The sequence below is a fragment of the Homalodisca vitripennis genome, unplaced genomic scaffold (assembly GCF_021130785.1).
Source record: "Homalodisca vitripennis isolate AUS2020 unplaced genomic scaffold, UT_GWSS_2.1 ScUCBcl_1706;HRSCAF=5667, whole genome shotgun sequence".
Lineage (NCBI taxonomy): Eukaryota > Metazoa > Arthropoda > Insecta > Hemiptera > Cicadellidae > Homalodisca > Homalodisca vitripennis.
This window is the reverse complement of record NW_025777823.1, coordinates 63,925-84,281: the sequence shown is the minus strand read 5'-3', so window position 1 is coordinate 84,281 and position 20,357 is coordinate 63,925. Positions and strand designations below refer to the sequence as shown.

Genomic DNA, 20,357 nt, shown 5'->3' with positions numbered 1-20,357 from the left:
TTATGTCTGGTCGGTTTTTACGGGCGAAGATTTTACGTGACAACGTCTTTTTCTCGGTAGAATATTTATTGATATGAATATTATTAAATTGCACAATAGGAACAAGGAATTGAATGAAAATAAGAATTGCACAAATTTTAACTATAGAAATATATTTTGTTTACTAAAACATTGTACATAATTTGAAATTAATTAAAATTTGTTATTGTAAATGGTAAAGTTTGAATAAAACATTTACTAAAATTGGAATTTGAAATTCTTGCTAAACACAGTTAAATTCTAACTCCGCGCGTGGTGATTGGTCGGTTTAGTTCGTTTTGTTTGGTCGCACTGTTATGACAGGTTAGAGGTTATAATTTGTTATTTTAAATGTTTGACTAGCAATACGCGCTGTTTTCTTCTCAATCGACTGAATTTACGATTGATTGCAGAGTGATTTAAACTAATAATTTACTTAACACTATCAACATTTGTCAATAGTATGACATAACCTATAAAACTCAGTTTCTCAACTTTTGTGTCAATCTAACAATTAATCAATCAATCATAGTTTACGATAATGAAATATCAGTGTACAATTATTTACCTTTATTGTTGTTAGTTGTTGTAAAATGACGAATCTAAGCACTCCACATTTTCACGAATAAACCATTAGTTATCTGCTTTATCCCGTGCGGCGGACCCACAGTTATCTGCTTTATCCCGTGCGGATCCCGTGCGGCGGACCCACTGGACGGGCATCGTAACGTTACCGGGTGTGTTACACTTTTTCATGAGTGACTCCGAGCCGCAACCTAATTTAAGACCGTTGTCACGTCAAAAATACTTTAGTGTCCCAGCATTAGTCGGTCAATCTCCGGTCATCTGGAAATATAAATATTATTAATTTAAAAAATAGTAATGTACTAACAAAGGCGAAACTAATTTTTTCAAATTACAAAACAATATTTTTAAACAAAAAGAACATTAAAAATTGAAAGACATACTACAAATTTTAAAACTTAAAACTAGTTTTGTAAAACATGCGTATTATTTTCACAAAAATGTGGGTAGAAAATGATAAGTAATAGTTTTAGAGGTAGATTTAGATTGGTAGCAAAATACACTCATATTCCTTTCAATAATTTCTAAAACAAAACAAACCAAACTCTTCAGTGTTATCTCTAGGACAGATGAGTTGTAACATTGCGTCGCCGTACACTGTAAACAAAATAAAGCAGTTCGTATGCGTCCAGCGCGTCAACAGTGAGACTCCCTGCTTCCCTCCATACTGTGTGGCTGTACTGGATTGATTTTAGAATTGTCTCTGAACAATAGAGCACCCATATAGATAGAGGGGAAGGTTTTTGCAGTTTAAAACTGTTTTCGTTCATAAACGGTGAAAACGTTAAGGATCAAATATTTTTTCTTATTTATATACACACCTTTGTGTTACTGATAGTTGATTATTATTTGCACTTTTAAAAGATAGAAACGTAATGCAACTTTAATGTTACTTATTAATTCATATGTCATACAAGTCAAATTAAAACTATAATATTAAAAATTAGGGCAAACCAGTTTTGCACTTTATACAATTTTAACTAAATCCAATTCAAATTTTCCCATGTCTCTACGATAAACCGACAAGACACATACACAAAGAATTGTATTCCCATACTTTTTTGGCCAAAACTGGAAACTTGTGTATGTGTACAGAGCAAACAGGATATCCAATTTAATCAAATACAAAGAATGGATTAAATAAATAATAACTCTTGGTGAAAATTTGACTCAGTGTATTTTTAAACTGCTGTAGTTGAATCAAAAACGTAAAAAACAAAGATATGCGGTATATCATGAATTAGTTTATGAGCTAATAAGTAGTGTTTTAGTAGTATAATATTTAAAATACTTTTATTGATTTAATCCAATGAAAAAAATGTTACTTCGGTGACTTCCCGTACGTCCCTATGTGTTAAATTAAATTTTATGATCAAATTTCAGAAATAAGTTAGTCTTGTAATAACGTAATAAAAGGTTTACTAGCACTTTACTGCGAGTCTGTTGGTGGCACTGCAATAACTATGTTTCTTTTCCCCAAATATAACACATAAAGTTTAAACACCTATTAGATCTTTTACTACCCATTGAAGTTTTCCTTAACTTTATGTTAAACCAGTATTAATTTAATGTGTAACATTAGTATAAAATATCTCCATTCAGTTATAGTTGTGTACCAATTATTAGGCTGTTTAATTTGGATTATTTGTCACTAAAATAGTATTAATGTGTCTATTCGACAATGGATTATAAGAAAGTCATTACAATCATATTTTCCTATTTTTAGTTATCGGTATGTATTACTAATTTTTGCCATTTCAAATTCAATAGTTTATTAAATGCTTAGCAACCTTTCTTAACCAGTTTACAATATTATTTTACACTTATTGAAAAAATGAAATCTTTAAGATGAGATTTATGATTAATTTCATGTATAACATTTAAATTTACAGTATTTAAATTGATACTTATTTAATTGTGCATTAGACCAATTTTAGCTTTTATAAGTATGAGGAACTTGAAAGGATTACAATAATACTTTCTTGTTTTAGTTATTGAAATGGGGTTTTATTAATGGTTTGGGGTTTCAACTCCAATTGGTTCATTCAATATTTTATTGAGAATAATTAAAATGAACCAACTTTTTTACCCTTGTTCTATATTATTCGACATTTATTGATAAAAGGACAATTTTTAAGATGAGATTTATTGTTAATTCCACGTATATAAATTTACATTTTATTTTATAATATTTAAATTGATATTAATAGGACTTGAAAACAAATTTTAGTTCTTGTAAGTATGAGTATCTTAAATTTTGGACATATGTCATCGTTATGAGTTACTAAAATATAATACACTTTGTGGATTGAAATCTAAGATCTTCCTCAAAGTCAAAAGCCCCCTGATCGATAAGGTTCAACATGCATAAAGACCTCAAACAGTGACAATGAACTAGACATACAGTCACTAAGTTTAACGTCACAATGTTTTTACGTCAAGAACTCAATCAACACCTGACTGGTCCCTACAACAACACTAACAGCATGGTCTAGACTTGTTAGAATGCGATGTTTACTGCACAGAACCAACAGCGCTGAATAATTCGTCACACAAGCACCACGGAAGGTATAATACTGGCAATCCTTTCAAATCATCCATAATTAACAACAGACTTTATACAAAGGAATGAGGAATTTGTTAAATGTTCCATAATAAATCTAGAACAAACTAAACCCGACGTTCTCAGTAAGTATGCAATTGTATCTGTTACTAATACATTTCCTTTAATATACATGATGATAAAATACTTAATGAGAAAATCACATTTTCTGAGACTCAAATAGCACATTATATCCATTTAGAAGATAGGTAAGATATATATTAAACCAATGCAATGTAACGCTTTCTAAAATTTGTTTAAAATTACCATCAGAAGCATTAAGATCCTTATGGTGAGGTCACACATATAATGTAGGGGGTATCACACTCTCAGCCAACACTAGTAGAAGAAGTTAAACGCTTCGTTTGAAATGCTTCATGTGCTTTAAATTCCAGCTCGTTCCTTTATTAACAATAATTTGGGCACATTTCAAAATCGATTTAGAATTAGAATATAATTTTATCACTCCTGGGACAGGAAAATGTTATTTCTGTTGGTCTGTATGTTTGTCCGCACGATCTTGCGTGTTTTGTAAAGCACCTATCGCGCTCTCTCTGGTGTAATCTTGGCAAATTTACAGTTCACTTTTACAGCCATCTGGTGCTGTGACAGTCTTATTTTCCCATTGGTTCTGTGCACTATAAAAGTAATCAGTGACTTATAATATTTGATAGTTTTCTCGTGCATTGCGATCAAAATGTGCAGTTTTATTCTAGTACGTGCCACTCCATTTGTATTAAGAGTGATACATACCTTAAAGTTGAGAATTTTTTAATATTCTTCGGGGATTTTCATTGAATTTTTGGGACGGAAAAGGACAAAGAGCAGCTATTTTGCAAGTAAACACATATAATAAATATCGTGTTGCAGTTCTTTACGTTCCATCCTATACTTCACTACCCCGATGTATTGATTTATTTAATCAAGGGATTAATGTTTTTGAAAAATCACAACTAAAAAGTATTTGACAAATGACAACAACTTAATATTAATATAATGGATTTTTAATAAAATTAAAATAATTTTTCGAGATTTTTGAGGCTCAACAGAGGCAATGTCTACGTACATCCTTGATTCATAGGACGCTCTTTACAAAAGAAGTCAGTGGAGCGCAACACGACAGATATCGTTCAGCTCAGTTTGTCCATTCTGTCGAAGTAATAGCTTTTTTTCCGCAATGTTCTCCCGGTATTTATACCAACAACGGCCCATTGCATGTAGAGATTACCCAGGCCGTGGCGACCTGTATAGATTTAAAACGTTCACACTAATCTGTTCGTAATCTGAAAACGTAGTTTGTCCGAACATTAAACGAGGTTTTATAGACACTATTCAGTTGTGATAGTTTACCAATACTTACTGTTCGTTATGGGAGTTAAATATTTTAAATATATTTCCACACTCATATTGTGTAAATATAATTGTGTAAGGAATCCTTCTAAATATTTTTGTCCATTAAAAATGCTCAAAGTTAATCCTTCAAATCTAGTTTTCCATTATTCGTACGCTGTTACAAGACACCTCAAAATAAATATTCCTACAAATTAAAATTTGCTAAAAATACTATTACTAAAGCTCTGTACACCTCCATCTGTAAGTATTTTGACAGTTTGAACAAAGGGTAAGTGTAAGGACAAAATATCAAACTTGGCAAAAGCTCGCCAAGTTATATATGTATATATATACGCTTGATCAGCTTGTTGGGCGCTTGATGAGCCCATGGTGACGCAGACAATACGAGATATTGCTCCACATATTTTTTTACTTGAATTCAACTTTTATGAATCACATAATTATTTTCATTTATTGCACACTAGTCAAACAGTGGTTGTTTTATTTATTAACGCTTCGAATCACTGTGGACTGGCTTGTAAGTAGATGTAAATATGTGAGACAAATGTTTATTTTTAAGAGTTCGATTTCATTCCTTGATTTGACAAAACAGATAATACAATCAGTTCCAAAAATGTTAATTTTAACATACTTCTTTAATAAAAAAAGACAAAGGCACAGTAATCAATAATTGCTTGGGTACTGAGGTTATTTTTCTTCTTCTAAGGTGTTATAGGATGGACTCTGAGTTTACAATGAATGAAACTATATTCCAATTATCCCCGCAAAACAGGCTTTATGGATTTTTCAATTGGTTTTATGTTTTCCAGTGTATCTCTTTTCGTATATGGATATTAATTAAAGGCTTCCTCTCATAAAATTGAAAAAAGTCAAAATTATGTATAATGTCATTTGTACATCTATGGATAGACATTCGTGAAGTTGAATTAGTGCTTGTTTCCCACATTATTTTGGAACAAATCTTCCACAACAAATAATTAGTTCGAATTATTTTTTCCCATACCTTCAAAATGGGACATTTGAGATTACAAGTAACAAAAACTATATTTTTCATATACTTTTAGATACATTTTGACACACGTTTTATTACGATTTTTCAGCTGACATAATTTCTTGTTGTACTCTGTATTTTGCAAGCAATGTTAAACAGGTTTATCAAAGATGTAAATTAATTGAAATAACCATATTAAAAGTACAAAATAAATTTCGATACAAATCAATTTGCAAATTATACCCATCTAATTTCAAAACGCCAATCATGAAATTAGCACAATTCAAATTAAACCCTCTGAGTTATGTTTTGAAAGTATAGCTGTGCTGTTGACACGATGCAATTTGTACTTCTTTTTACACTTACCCCCCCCCCCCATGTAAATCGGGTTTAGAGTTGTTTTTATTGTTATTGTGTTAGATTTTCTTGTTGATAGTTAAAATACTACCGGATGTTAGTGTTCATCATTTATTTAAATGTATCCTAATACTTTTACTGACAAAGGCAAATTTGATATTATGCATAAACCATGATACTTGTTTTTACTTCGATAATAATTTGTAATGAATGTTCACAATTATTTATATAAAATATTAATAAGTGAATTTTAGATAATATAGTGTCCAGAAACAAAACTTCCGTTGTAAATCAAGCAGGACGGGTACTCCAAGGCATGTCAGAGTGTTATCAGAGCAAGATAAACGTTAAATGATGAAACGTAATGTTACTGCTGTAATGCAGCTGTCAAAGACATGGAGATGAGTTCCCTGATTATTTTACAATACTTTTGCCGTGCTTAACTACCCGGAATTATTTAATATAATTAAATTATTTAATATTTTTATTAACACTAGTTCCATGTGGAAAAATGTCTTAGTATATAGATGTGTGTGTATTTAGCGGTGATGGCAATATTCGACGCGATATAAACTTAAAAACTGAAAAGACAATCATGAAGTGTATACAATCATATATGGCGTGTAAGTGGCCTAAAATTTACTTCCAATAAAGGTCGAACTAGCACTAACCAAGGTATTTTATTAATTTATTTAAAAACAACTTTCATTATATTGATATTATACATGCGAAAGTTTGTAAAGATATTTGGATGTTTGAAACTAGTGGACAGATCAGGATGAAATTTGGCACTACTTAGATACAAAAATAAATGATAGACATATATAATATATTTAGATCTCTTAAAGGCAACTTTTAAAAATGTATTTACCCTGCCTGTTAATACTTTTTTCCAACCGATAACAAAACTTTTTTACAGACGCAGTGTCCCAGTATTTTGTATTTTCCATGAATACATATTAGCTGTCGTGGCGTGAAGCAAATACTAATGACAAATAGTATTATCTAATGGGTATTTTACTTAGCAGTAGTAACACATTCAAACAAATTAGTTTATTCTGGATTATTCTGTACTTTAAGTTGATGAGCAAAATTGTAAATATGTACATCTAGTGTGTTTGTGTTGGTGCCCTTTGATATTGTTAGACGGCATATTTACAGCAGCTGAAGGAATAATGACCACATAAAACACAAGCCCAGTTTCAGCTAAAGCTAATCTGCTACATGTTTGTCTCATTTAAATTATATATTTAGCAAATCAATACTCATACTCTTATTTTTCAGAGCTAATCTTGAACTCTAATTCTCATTAAAAAAAATTAGATTATTATAACTATTAGTTTTAATTATAACTAATCATTATAAAAAATAGCTGTATCTAAAACAGGTTCTTCGAAACACAATAATTTTAAAAAAGCAACTCGCTGCAAGGAAGGTCCTTTGCATATTAAATACATTTTTATATTCCCTATATATAGATGATTACAGAAAATATATTAAATATAAAAATTTATCTTATATTAAAACAGTTTAACTTATATGTATTACAACGTAACTACACATGTTGACGAATTGTAAGGTACTGTTGGCCCTAACATTTTTTTCAATACACTACAGAAGTGAGGTCTATTTTAATAGAAGATACCGTGTAGTAAATTTATAATTTGCTTGTAAGTAATCTTCTCAGTTACCAAGCAAAATTAATTGCAAACAGAGTCTCACGCGTTTTACTGTTTCCCGAGTATGTATGAGGCCGTATGTTCGTTCTAATAGAAGGTATTCCGTATAAAGTTATGCATTGCATATGAACAATTTTCTCAGTTACAAAGGAAAAAGACTGGATTTTAGTTCTTGTTATGCATTATTTCTTCATTCGCATTGTTTTTTTTGTTTTAATATTTACCGTCAGATATGTTACAGAAAGAATACTCCATAGCGCTTGTTTCATGTTAGTTACCTCACATCCACATTACTTTACCGGTTTACACACATTTGGCCGAGCTCACCTAACAGCTTTGTTAATTGTTTTTAAACACTCACATTCACCTTTAAAGTTTCAGCCACGACTCTACTACACGTATGCACCGTCATAAGCGACGTTTTTCTCAACTAAACTTTTTTAACTATTTTTATTGCTAATGTATTTATGAGCTAAAACACAGTTTTAAACTGGTTTTGTTTCATATGAACTATTGCTTTTAACTGACACATTCTTAAAGTACATAAGCAAAATATTAACATTTTTACTGTATTTATGAAGTAACAATATCCATACTAACTACAGATCAGTTCAATGTAATTTATATTGTATTTATATTGTCCCTATAGAGAGTGAATAACATGAATATTTCATTACATTTTCAGCTAGTCGAGATTGATACGCGTGTTATTAAATAAACGTATTGCAGTTTGAGATATTGTTGTGTTCGAAAACATAATGGCTAATAGTAGTGTAGTAGTTTATGAAAAGCTGACTTGTCTGAAATATCAGAATTTCCTTCAACGCTCCAATATTGTACTGAGACAAAAAAGTTTGTTCATCGTACGCTTAATTTCAAACTCAATATGTCTTCCCAAATTGATGATTTACCTCAAAAGAATAATGAAAATGTATATTAAATTTATGGATTGTACAATAACAGCAAGCAAATAACAACATTCTTGTGATAGTTGAGGCATGGGAAATCATAGGCCGTACAAACACATCACTAAATGTAAGAATTGATGAAGATAAAGAGAAAGCAAATTAAATACTAATGAAAAGATTTTCAATTGCTCAACACTGCTAGTGTGAAAATGTTAACAAGTGAGGTGGGAGTCAACGTATAAATAATCCGTGAACAAAATGTTTGGCAAACAAAAATCAATTTAGACCTACTCAATAAAAAAACAAATTTCTCTAAATCACCTTCTGTTAGACAAACTGTAATAATCAATTACTCTTTTCAAAATAATTTTCAGCCAATAAAATTTTAATACATATTATGAATTTAAAAATCTAAAACAAATACGTGATGCCAAAATCATCTGTCCTTTCTCTCTTCTTCTCAAAGCCCTTGCTCGCCTGTTTTCAGTTTCAGATTTTGAGCAGGCATGAAAAAATTACCAATGATTAATTTTCTCCAATATTTTCTCTCAATATCTGTGGTGTGCAGTGCGCCTGTACTTTGTGTTGGTATAGTTTGTAATTCTCTTGTCTGGTCCCTAATTTGTTTCATTATACAGTCGACTCTCGATAATTCGAAATTGGCGGGACATTCAAAAAAATTCGAATTAGTGAGAGTTTTGAATTACCGAGAGTTTCGATTTATTGAGAGGAAAAGAAAACTATTCGAATTACCAAGAGTTTTTTTTATTAAACACACAATGTCATACGGCAAACTAACAAAACTTAAAGAAAATTAATTTCTAATGATTAATTCAAAAAATCTGTTATCTTTGATTGCTTTTTCTTGTTGATTCGTGCCTCATCGACGACCTTGTTTAACACAAATAGTGCGTCGAAAACTTCCGGCCCAACTTCTGTCTGCAAAGAAAAGAAAGAAAACAACTGTCACAGCGTATTTCGTAACAAATGCCGAAAATTACGTAATTTGTTGGTTGTATTATAACTTATGACATACAGTATTTACATTGAAGTTTTAAACTAAGCAAGCAGCTGATTTAACAGCCTTAAGACCCTAAGGTTAAAAAAAGTCTACGCTACTTTCGGACATCAAATTCAGTAACAAAATTATGGATAAATTGCTATGTGGAGAATATGGCATTTTTAAATCAGTTTAACAAATTGATAGGCTAACTACAGTAGTTTATTGCGATGCTTTTACCTGGAGAGAAAAATGGCGCAGCTTTTCTAAGGATGTGCTGGCTTCCTTCAGTGTGACAGGCGGGAACTCCTGGTCTTCCTCATAGTTATCAACATCAGGTTGTTCTTTATTTTTAGCGGCCAAGATGTCAGCATCAGTAAGGGTTCCCCATACTGCAACTTCGTCATCAACTGGCACAAAATCTTCAAATGGAACATCTCCTATTACAGGGTGAGATTCCCAAGGTGTTGGCTGCACAACTTGAAGTTCTTCATCGGGTGTGTTAATACAGAATCCAGACTTACGAAAACAGTTAAATATTGTCGTGTGACTCACACTTTTCCACGCTTTTTCAACAATCAACATGGCTGTGAGAATAGAGATGTTTGGAGTTTCATTACTGTCAATTCCATCCAGTACAATCTTGACTATTTCATGTCTGTAAAATGCTTTGAAGTTTTGAATTATGCCTTGGTCTAGATGCTGCAACTTGGATGTTGTATTTGGTGGAAAAAAGTGAAGTTTCACATTCGAGAGATTTGGAGGGTTGTTATGAACTGAACAGTTATCAAGGAATAAGAGGATTTCACGATTTTGTTTTTTCATGTCGCTGTTCAATGAATTTAACCACTCGTTAAACAACTCCGTTGTCATCCACGCCATTTTGTTCGAGCGGTAGGTTACGGGAAATGACTGGATACCTTTAAAACACCTAGGTTTTGCTGCTTTCCCGATGAGGAGGGGCTTCAATTTTTCGGAACCATCCATGTTAACAGTCAACAGAAGAGTTAACCTTTCCTTACTATGTTTCCCTCCGTGGCATTTCTCGTCTTTAAATGTAAATGTCTTGTCCGGCATGCATTTAAAGAATAAGCCGGTCTCGTCGGTGTTAAAAATGTTGTGTGGTTCATAACTTTCTGTTAAGCTGGACAACTCTGCACGCCAATCGGAACACACACTGTCGCTAACGCTAGCGCTTTCCCCACAAACCTTTTTTAAAAATATACCATTACGTTTTTTGAAATTAGTCAACCAGCCTTCGCTTGCTGCAAAGCTGGGGATGCCAAGCTCTTTAGCATATGCTTTTGCCTTTTCTTTTAAAAGCGAACCTCCATTAGGAACATTTTTTATCTCTACACTGTCTAAGCCATGTGACTAAACACTCTTCTAATCTAGGATATTCACCTTTTGTCGTTCTTTTTCTTCCTGCTACGAAACTCACTTCAACTATTTTTTGTTTATTTTTTAGAATGGTAGACAAGGTACTCGCAGGGATTTGAAATGTGTTTGCAGCTTCCGACTTCGCTTTACCACTTTCTACCGGCCGCGATCACTTCTTTCTTTTCCGAAAGAGAAAGACATTTATATTTTTGCTTAGTAGCCATCACGACAAACACTTCTTACACACAACAAACACGACTTCCACACAACACGGCGCAAACATAACCAACACTGCAAAGAGTATGCTCTGGGACACAGGATGCTAAGTTTCTTGTTATGACAGGAATAAGTTGAAATGCGTGTTTCCCACCGGCAGACTCTCAATTCGAATTACAAAGAGTTCTGTCGAGTGAACTTCGAATTACTGCGTGTTCTGTATCGGCCTAACCTCAATTCGTTTACGTCATTTCGAATTATAGAGAGTTCCGCCGACAAGACTTTGAATTACTGCGTGTTCAAAATTAGTCTGTCCTCTGCGGTAAGTTCGAAATACTGAGTGTATCAAAATGCATTGAAAAATTTCGAAATAGCGAGAGTTTTTCAAGGGACCGGCCTTTTTTCGTTCGAATTACCAAGAGTTTTGAATTATCGAATGTTTGAATTATTGAGAGTCGGCTGTATTACGTACAGATTTGTACATTTTGAAATTAGACAACACTTAAGTTAGACATGACCAATTGAGTTTATACATAGATAGGCAGCCTAACTACTTGTTTGGCGGACTATTGTAAGACTGACTAAATGCAGTTACCGTCTCCAGACTTCTCTTTAATGTGACCGTGTGCAAACAATGTGTATAATTATAAATATATATGCAGTCTAACTGCTTGATTTAAGGACTATTGCAAGACTGATTGAATTCAGGTACCCGTCACTAGACTTTAATGTGACCGTGTGCCATAAATTTTTTTGCATCTGCCTTTAAATAATCTACGTTTAAAATTATAATAATCAATTTTTTGATATAAAATGATTGGTTATTTTTGTTTGTTAAGTAGTTTTTCTAGTGATTTTAGTTTAAAATTTCATAAAAACCACCATTTTGTAGTACATTTACAACACTTTGAACCATCGCACATTCGAATGTCCCTAAAATATTGAAATTTCAAAATTTCTTTTGATTGGTTCAAGGTAATTCAGAGGTATTTAAATGTATATGCACAACAGTAAAATGGTCAGAATTCGTCAGAAGACTAGAAAAAAGGATACGTCTTACAGACAGGAGCTGCCCGCATATATGGATTCCCAGGGCCGGAAGTTTACACAAAGAAAATTTTTTTGAGACCTTAAAATCTAACAGTCTGTTGCAAAAAAAGAAATAATGACTTTGTTTTTAATTAAAGGCACAAATAAAGTTCCACGTGATCCTCATGAAAATTATAACGAGTTACAACTAAAAACAAATCTTCAAACGGACGCATCAAATAATTCTGATATTACATTTACCTGTTGATTCAAAGACTGCTAAGATGATGTTGAACTTTCAAAGTAGCAATACATACTTTTAAATGTATACAAATACAATATGAATTTCTTATATGTATTAATCTAATTGAATTGAACAACTCTCAAGATCAAGTATAACGAATGTTTGGTTTTTAAACTAGCAAAATTTAAAGTTTAATTAAATGATATAATCTTACTACTGACCAAATATGATAACGACTAAAATTATTTGCATGGAAAATAAATTTCCCAGGTCCATGGAAAAAACGAAAATGATAGTGAATGACTCATTTTACTTGCCTATTCAAGAAATATACGGAGAATATCTATTATGGGTGGTTATTAATGCACATGCAAATAAAGACAAACTTTATTAACAATTAAAGAGGTTTAGTGAATGATTTTACAAATTACACATTTCTTGTACTTAAACTCATGGTCATTGCCTATAATGAATACTTCAAACAATTTTATCACTTATTTGCCGTAAAAAAGTAAAACTATGCTTACAATATGCATATGTAACCTTGTTATTTTACTCGTAAAAGGGTAAGTGATATATGTTGTAATCCAGCTTACCTCCTGAAAACGTGGAAGCTCAGAATCACGTTCCGTGGCAAATGAACCTTTGATATAGAAATATGGAGCTCTCCGCTCAGCCCCTAGTTTCCTAAGTTCCTACTTTGACGTGATGAATGACTTTCAAATTTAAGTTGTACTTGGCGGAACCTTTCTCTTGTTCTTCATTACTTTTCTTTTATTAATATCGTCTGGTAATGTTAGGTGGCTTCTAAAAACCAGACTTCACGTTTTCCATTATATTAATAACTATTCTGAATAATTTTAATATTTTTTTGGTGGACGTAAACTTAATAATGATTTTTATTACAACTTTGTGCATACAACTTGTAAAGTATCTCAATGAGAACAATACAGAAAGTACATACCATATATTACAGTGCGAGAGTAAACGACATAAGTACTGAATCTTACACGCTGTAGACTAACGTATCTCTGGGTTAATATTGTATATTCTCATTAAGCCACAACTAGCAAACTGTAATCAGAGTCGCGAGTTTCCGGACTCAGTAATTAGGATAAATATTTTCAGTCTCTCAAGTTCTTAGCGGTGAAGTTTAAACCTAAAGTCAAACATGTGTTAAGAGTGTTCTTTAAATGTAGTTTATTGAAATAAAAGACCTAAAATAGTTTACAATAAAATTCGTTTATAATAATGTCATAAGCTGGTCACGTTTATTACTATCAAATGTGTTATAAATATAATCTATGTAAATGTTAAGTTTAGCTACAATGCATCTTTGGTTTGTGTAGCGTCTTGAATCTGACTTTGTCACAGGATTTCTTTATTTCCAACGGACATCATCCAATTTACAATGTGTAAATAATATGGCAGACTTGATAGATAAGCAAAAATACAAAAAATAAACATCTGCTAAACGCAATAATAAATAATCAAAGTATGACACCACAATACGGATAAATATGGCTTATACAGTATATGTCAACAAACTAAATACGTAGGGAATAAATAATAAAACTATATAAAAAGTTAATAATACAAGAAATAAATACATAAAGCAAATAACGAAGAAAAACACCAAGATAATCGTAATACCAACAGCAATAGAAATAACATAAATAAAAATAACAATGACTAATAATGTCAAAAACATTACAACCTGCATAAAATAACAATATCAATCACAAGAATCAATAACAAAAAGCAATAACAAATAACAAGTAATAGCATAATATTATTATCAAAAAGAGATAACGAAATATCTCATCGAAAAGATATTATTTTCCTCATGATAAGAGATGAGAGTATTGGCTCTTGGAATCTGTGACATGTAAAGTAATGATTTTATTTTGAGATTATTCTTCGCCGACTTTTTATCTCTTTTTATGGAGACGAACATGACTCCAAATTCCAAGAGTCAAGTCAGTGACAGCGTCAGATTTCAGACTAGTGTACTGAGAGGAAGGTGAACTGGAGGTAAACGCAACATTCACATTTAATTAGCTCTCAATTAAGCGGTCGGTTAAGCTTCAGCCAATTACGAAAAGCCACCGCCCTGCAACTCGTTTATGCAGACGATTGCTGACTCTTGGCAGTTCCATTTATCGTCTGTTGGTTGAAGAGGGCTCTCCACACCGAGGCCTAAATATCTCAATAAAAAGCTTTTAAAAGTAATGTTACAACGCAATATGAACCTGGAGACTATTGTGTTACATATCTGTGTCTATTTATTCCAAAACAAATATTTTAGTATTTCTACAGTTTTTGGTACAACATTTAGGAAAGGTGAAATTTAGGTCGGACATTTTTTCTTATAACCTAAATTTCAGCATTAAAAACAGCATTTTATTCCAGTAAAGTTTAGTTTTTTACACTTACCTTCATTAGCTCTGACCACCTTAACATCCTCGGCGCACTGTTGATTGAACAAATAAATCAGCTAAATTACAATGGATAAGATTAATCATAATATTACAATTTAAAAATTTAATACAATAATTTTATAATAACATTTTTATGGGGTTGGCTTGTTGAGAGAAAACGTCATTAGAAGATTTAAGATCTTTAATGAGAACAATGAGAATAAAAGTTATGTTCTAGCAAAGATTTCTTAATTAGGAAGCGGTGAAAGTTCCCAAGCTTCAATTATGTTGGTATTTACCGAAAGTTTTACCACTCTTCATAGGCTATTTAATTCTTCTTATTAACAAAACCAGAGAAATTTCTGTTCACCTTTTGTAAATACAGAACATGACAGAGTATAATACTGATTGAACCATTCAATATTACTACCAATTATATATAAAACTGTTTTCTAGAAGAGACAGACAAGACGTAAAAGCAAAGTACCTAAATTAATTAATTAATCTCGTGCGCACGAATCACACATTAAAAGGCAATTACAATCATATTTTACATAATTAAATGTTGAAGTCGTTAAATATCATTAGCATTTAAAAAGCATATTATTAGCAGTTTCCATAAAGGAAAACGTACTATACGGCCCACTTTTTAATAGCATCCAAGTTTGACAGGGTGACAGAATGACCTGTATTTTATTCTGGAACAATGTTTAGTTTTGGAAACATATCCATGTTTATGAAATATACAATCTTTTAATTTTTTCGTAAAATCTTTAGAGGAATTCCTCCTAATAAATTAATATATCCTCAGCCGCTAGTTTGAGGAGGCCGGAATGGAGGGTAAAGAAAAAGTGACATCCAATCGATTTTTTTTTATCAGTCATATTTTTAATGTGTATACGTACGCATGTATATGAACGTAAAATATTATTAGGCAAGTAAAACATAAAGTAATCTCCCGGGCAACGAAATATTGAATTTAATATTTAATTGACGATGGTGACTGCCATAATATGCATCACTTTACAAAAGTATAAATACTTATTTCAGCTCTATGTAACACGAAAGAGGTCATAACTCTTAAATATTTCATCACTAAATTTTAACGTGTTACTTGTCAGCTAAACCCTTACTTAAGTTAATTGACTAAACCTGGCCAAAAATGTAATTATAATGAATGTGTGTCAACCGGATAGGGGGGGTTTAAATTTTTTAAATGCATGTCTTATATAAGTTTGTGTTGGAAACGTTACATGGATAACTTAAATATTTTCCACTGACGATCTTATTAGTACTCACCCCTCATGTTTGGCTGGGGTTACATTAGGGGCAGAAATTAATATTTTCAAAATTAGATTTCATAGATTGAACTCTAGATTTCAAAATTAAATATTTTTAGAAGTCAATATTATTTGGATTTAAAAAACATATTATTAGCAGTTTCTTTAAAGAAAAACGTACTATGCGGCCCACTTTTTAATAACACCCAAGTTTGACAGGATGAAATAATAACCAATTTTTGATTCTGGAAACAATATATAGTTTTTGAAAAGATGTACAAGTTTATAAAATATTAAATCTTTTAATTTTTTCGTGAAATTTTTAGAGAAATTCCTCCTAATAAAGTGGTCTTTACTCAGCTCTACTAGTTTTGAGGGGGTCGAAATTGGAGGGTAAAGAAAAGGTGAAAAAATATCTAATTTTTACCAGTCATATTTTTTAATATGAATACGTACGCATGTATATTAACAAAAATGTTATTAGACACTTAAAAGAGTGAGGTTGCTTGTCAGCTAAACCCTTACACAAGTTAATTGACTTAACCTGACAAAAAATGTAATTATAATGAATGTATGTCGGGTGTTCATTTTGTGAATGCATGTCTTATATGAGTTTGCGTTGGAAACTTTACATGGGTAACTTAAATATTTTCCAATGAAGATCTTATTAGTACCCACCCCTCGTGTGTGGCAGCGATTACATTAGAAGCTGAAATTCATACTTTCAAAATCTTGGTGAGCCGGTTCAAATTCTTGAGCCCAGTTATCTCCCCGGCTCATGTATGAGTGTATTTATATATTACATGTAAGTGTTGTTCGTTGTGGCTGCAGAAGGCACTGACTGTACTGCTTCAGAGCGCTCTTCACATCCTTTTCAGAGTGACAAGGAAGCTTTGAAATTCTTGGTTATTTAGTGGAAGAACTGGTAATGAAATGTTTCCTTTCAAGTTATTTATGTTAATTCCTTTTTTGTTTCCCCACTAACATGCTCGCGTAACTTCTACGTTTCTCACTGACGAGTAAGGTTTTCTTTTTTATAACTCAATTCCAGTTTAGAGCCAAGTTCTAAAATATCAAAAGAAACCAAGATTAGCATGTGCTCTTAACCTTCACAAACTTTGAACACTAAATAAACTCTAAAATTAAGAGTGAAAGAAAAACTTACTCGTCAGTGCAAGAGGTCTCGGGTTCTACAGATCCCGGCCGATCCCCCAAACAAAAACTTACTCGTTCACTACAAGTGTTTCCACTAACTGGGTTCAAGACTTTGAACCGGTTCATTGGCTGTATCGTTTGCTATCGTTGTTGTTACCTCAGATCTAACTGAAATACTCCCCTAGACCTCAGCTCATGAATGATTTATTTCATGTGTAAGTAATACAATCAAAGATTATAATCATTGTCAGAAATTCCTTTCTCTCTCATTATCGCTTTACTTTGAAGATTCCAAAATAAATGTCACCTGGAAACTTTGGACAGTATTATTTGTTTATTTGGTTTCAGTATAAATGGAATTTATAAAATTACTTCTAAGTTGAGTAATCTATCCAATGCGCGTGTGCACTTTGCGCAAACGACAGCTGTACTAAAACAACTACATAGAACAGGACGTTGAGTTACAATCCAAATGCTATTCAACACGTATATTTTGATGGAATTAATTTAGCTCTATCTATTGTTGCGATCTATATTTAAGTTTAAGATGATAACTAATATTTTGAATTTGTTTTCGCACTAGTTAATCTAAAATGTTGGGGTTCTTATTAACTTTTAACTCAAATCTTTAAGTTATAAGATTCTTTATTAATTTAAAACTGAACTCAATTGTATGCCAAAAATTATGTAAATTATAAAAACGAGTATGGAATTAATAAAATCTTAATTTCTCTTTCTAAACAAATCAGCTTTATGTACAGTATAATATAATTGTAAACCTTTAATATAAATTCTCTTTTTTTTCATCAGATTGTACAATTTTTGAATTAACTGGTGTATCTGTTCTCTTTTAAAGTCGTTATTGAAATTGATGTTTACTGATTTTAGTTTTTGAAGATCATACTTCAAGCCCATAGGAGTGACAATATTACTCCAGAGACAATTGTTACTTTGACCAATCATTCTGTACCCGAGCAGGACATAAGATGTACAACAATTCTGGTGCCATAAATGTGTGTTGTGATGTGAGTATGTGCTAGAACATAATAATTGTAACGTGTCTATAGGAAGTTTAATTTCTATTAACCAATTACAACCTTTTTGTTTTAGTATAAGAGCAATCAAGTGAGTTGTAAACTAATAACCCTTTATTTTAAACAATGCACAAGTTCCAATGGAATCCAATAATTATACTCAGTATAAATTAATAGCAATTTTAATTGTAATCAACACCAATAATAGAGCAACGCCAAGCTATCTTTTTTACTTTTAATTTATTCTCGCTATTACTTATTTATAAGCCATCCAATGTTCACATGTCCAGCCTTAAAATTAACAATCAATCAAATCATTCAATTATTGTGTCCTTCAAGTTCTCAGTGCTAATACTTTCAACACAAACTCAAAATAAAAATCTTAATTAAATTTCCAAATAAAATAATTTTCTTCAAATATAAAATGAAACAAATAAAGGTAATATTAATATTTAATATAGGAACAAAGACAATGTCCAACCAGTTAAACTCAAAGTTGTATCAATTACTAAGTAGTTATTTCCAGTTAATTTCCAATTTACAGGATTATCGAATTACCCAGAATAACCTGCTTGCCTTTGAATATTAAATTTAGGAACTTGTAATATATATATATATATATATATATATATATATATATATATATATATATATATATATATATATACAGGGTGAGTTTTTTAAAGTGATCCAGTAGCTAACTTTTTAATTACACGACTTAGCACCACACTTTAAATTTGGAACTTGCTCAATTTTAAGTTTCACTCAGGGATACACTTTAAAATTCTTTGAAGATGGCCGCCATTTTCCAATATGGCGGTCAACTTTAAAATCTCTTATGGAACACCCTGTATTTTATGTTGTTTTTATATTCTACACTACAAAATAAGACATTTTTGCATTTTAGAGTTTTTCTATATCTCTAATTGTTCAGGAGCTACGTGGACTGCAAGTTTTCGGATTTTTTTCGGACTGATGATAAAAAACTTGCAGTCCACGTAGCTCCTGAACCATTAGAGATATAGAAAAACTCTAAAATGCAAAAATGTCTTATTTTGTAGTGTAGAATATAAAAACAACATAAAATACAGGGTGTTCCATAAGAGATTTTAAAGTTGACCGCCATATTGGAAAATGGCGGCCATCTTCAAAGAATTTTAAAGTGTATCCCTGAGTGAAACTTAAAATTGAGCAAGTTCCAAATTTAAAGTGTGGTGCTAAGTCGTGTAATTAAAAAGTTAGCTATTGGATCACTTTAAAAAACTCACCCTGTATATATATATATATATATATTATATATATATATATATATATATATAGAATCTCAGAAAATCAAATAAACTTTCTTTATCAGTAGGCTATTCCTGATTTAACCAACTTGAACAGGAAAATACCATCAAGCAATTTTCTATTTAAAATGTTAAATTCTAACTTTTCACAGTACGTCACACATTTCCAGATGACTTCACAAACCGAAATAACTGTTAATGATTATTTAATTGAAAATTCAAACTTTAAATTTTTAAAAGAATTTAAATTTAAACTCAACCTTCCTACCGAAATATCTACACGGCAAGAGTAGGCTAATCACTTCTAGCACGAACTTCTCTCTCTGAGCACACAGCAAAGACTCCCCTGAAAACCCACTTGAATCAACCGGAAGGCTCTCGAAGTACCTCCCACCATCCAATCAACCTAACGTTGGCGAATCAAAATTGACCAAACACAATGTCTGAACTGGAGGGTACCCATCCAACCCAGACCTGTATCTTGTGGTCAATACCTAGAGACAAAAGGAAGCTTCTAGGCATTCCTCGAACCCGAATCAACAAGATATTCAGCCCTGCTGGAAGGATCAAAATTCTTACAATTCATTTATATTAAAAATTTACAATTCTCTTATTATAAATATAAATATTCCTATAAATTATTAAACAATATAGGAAACATCCTATAATAGTATTATCAAAATGATAGTATAGCGGCTTGTACGTGAAGAAGATTTGTGGCTGGGATTAAAAAGGTTAATGTAGATGTTAAAAGAAACCGTTAACAAAGATATTAGGTGAGCTCGGCTGCATGTGTGTAAACTGGTAATGTAATGTA

General features: G+C 31.7%; 1 protein-coding gene across 1 annotated transcript; it reads right to left on the bottom strand.

The window, feature by feature from the left end:
- Window positions 1-9,715: 9,715 nt before the first annotated feature.
- On the bottom strand, window positions 9,716-10,728 carry LOC124371593 (tigger transposable element-derived protein 6-like). The gene has a single exon (XM_046829940.1). The coding sequence runs from the start codon at window positions 10,568-10,570 to the stop codon at window positions 9,716-9,718; it is 855 nt and encodes a 284-aa protein (XP_046685896.1). The 5' UTR covers window positions 10,571-10,728.
- Between the last annotated feature and the right edge of the window lie 9,629 nt (window positions 10,729-20,357).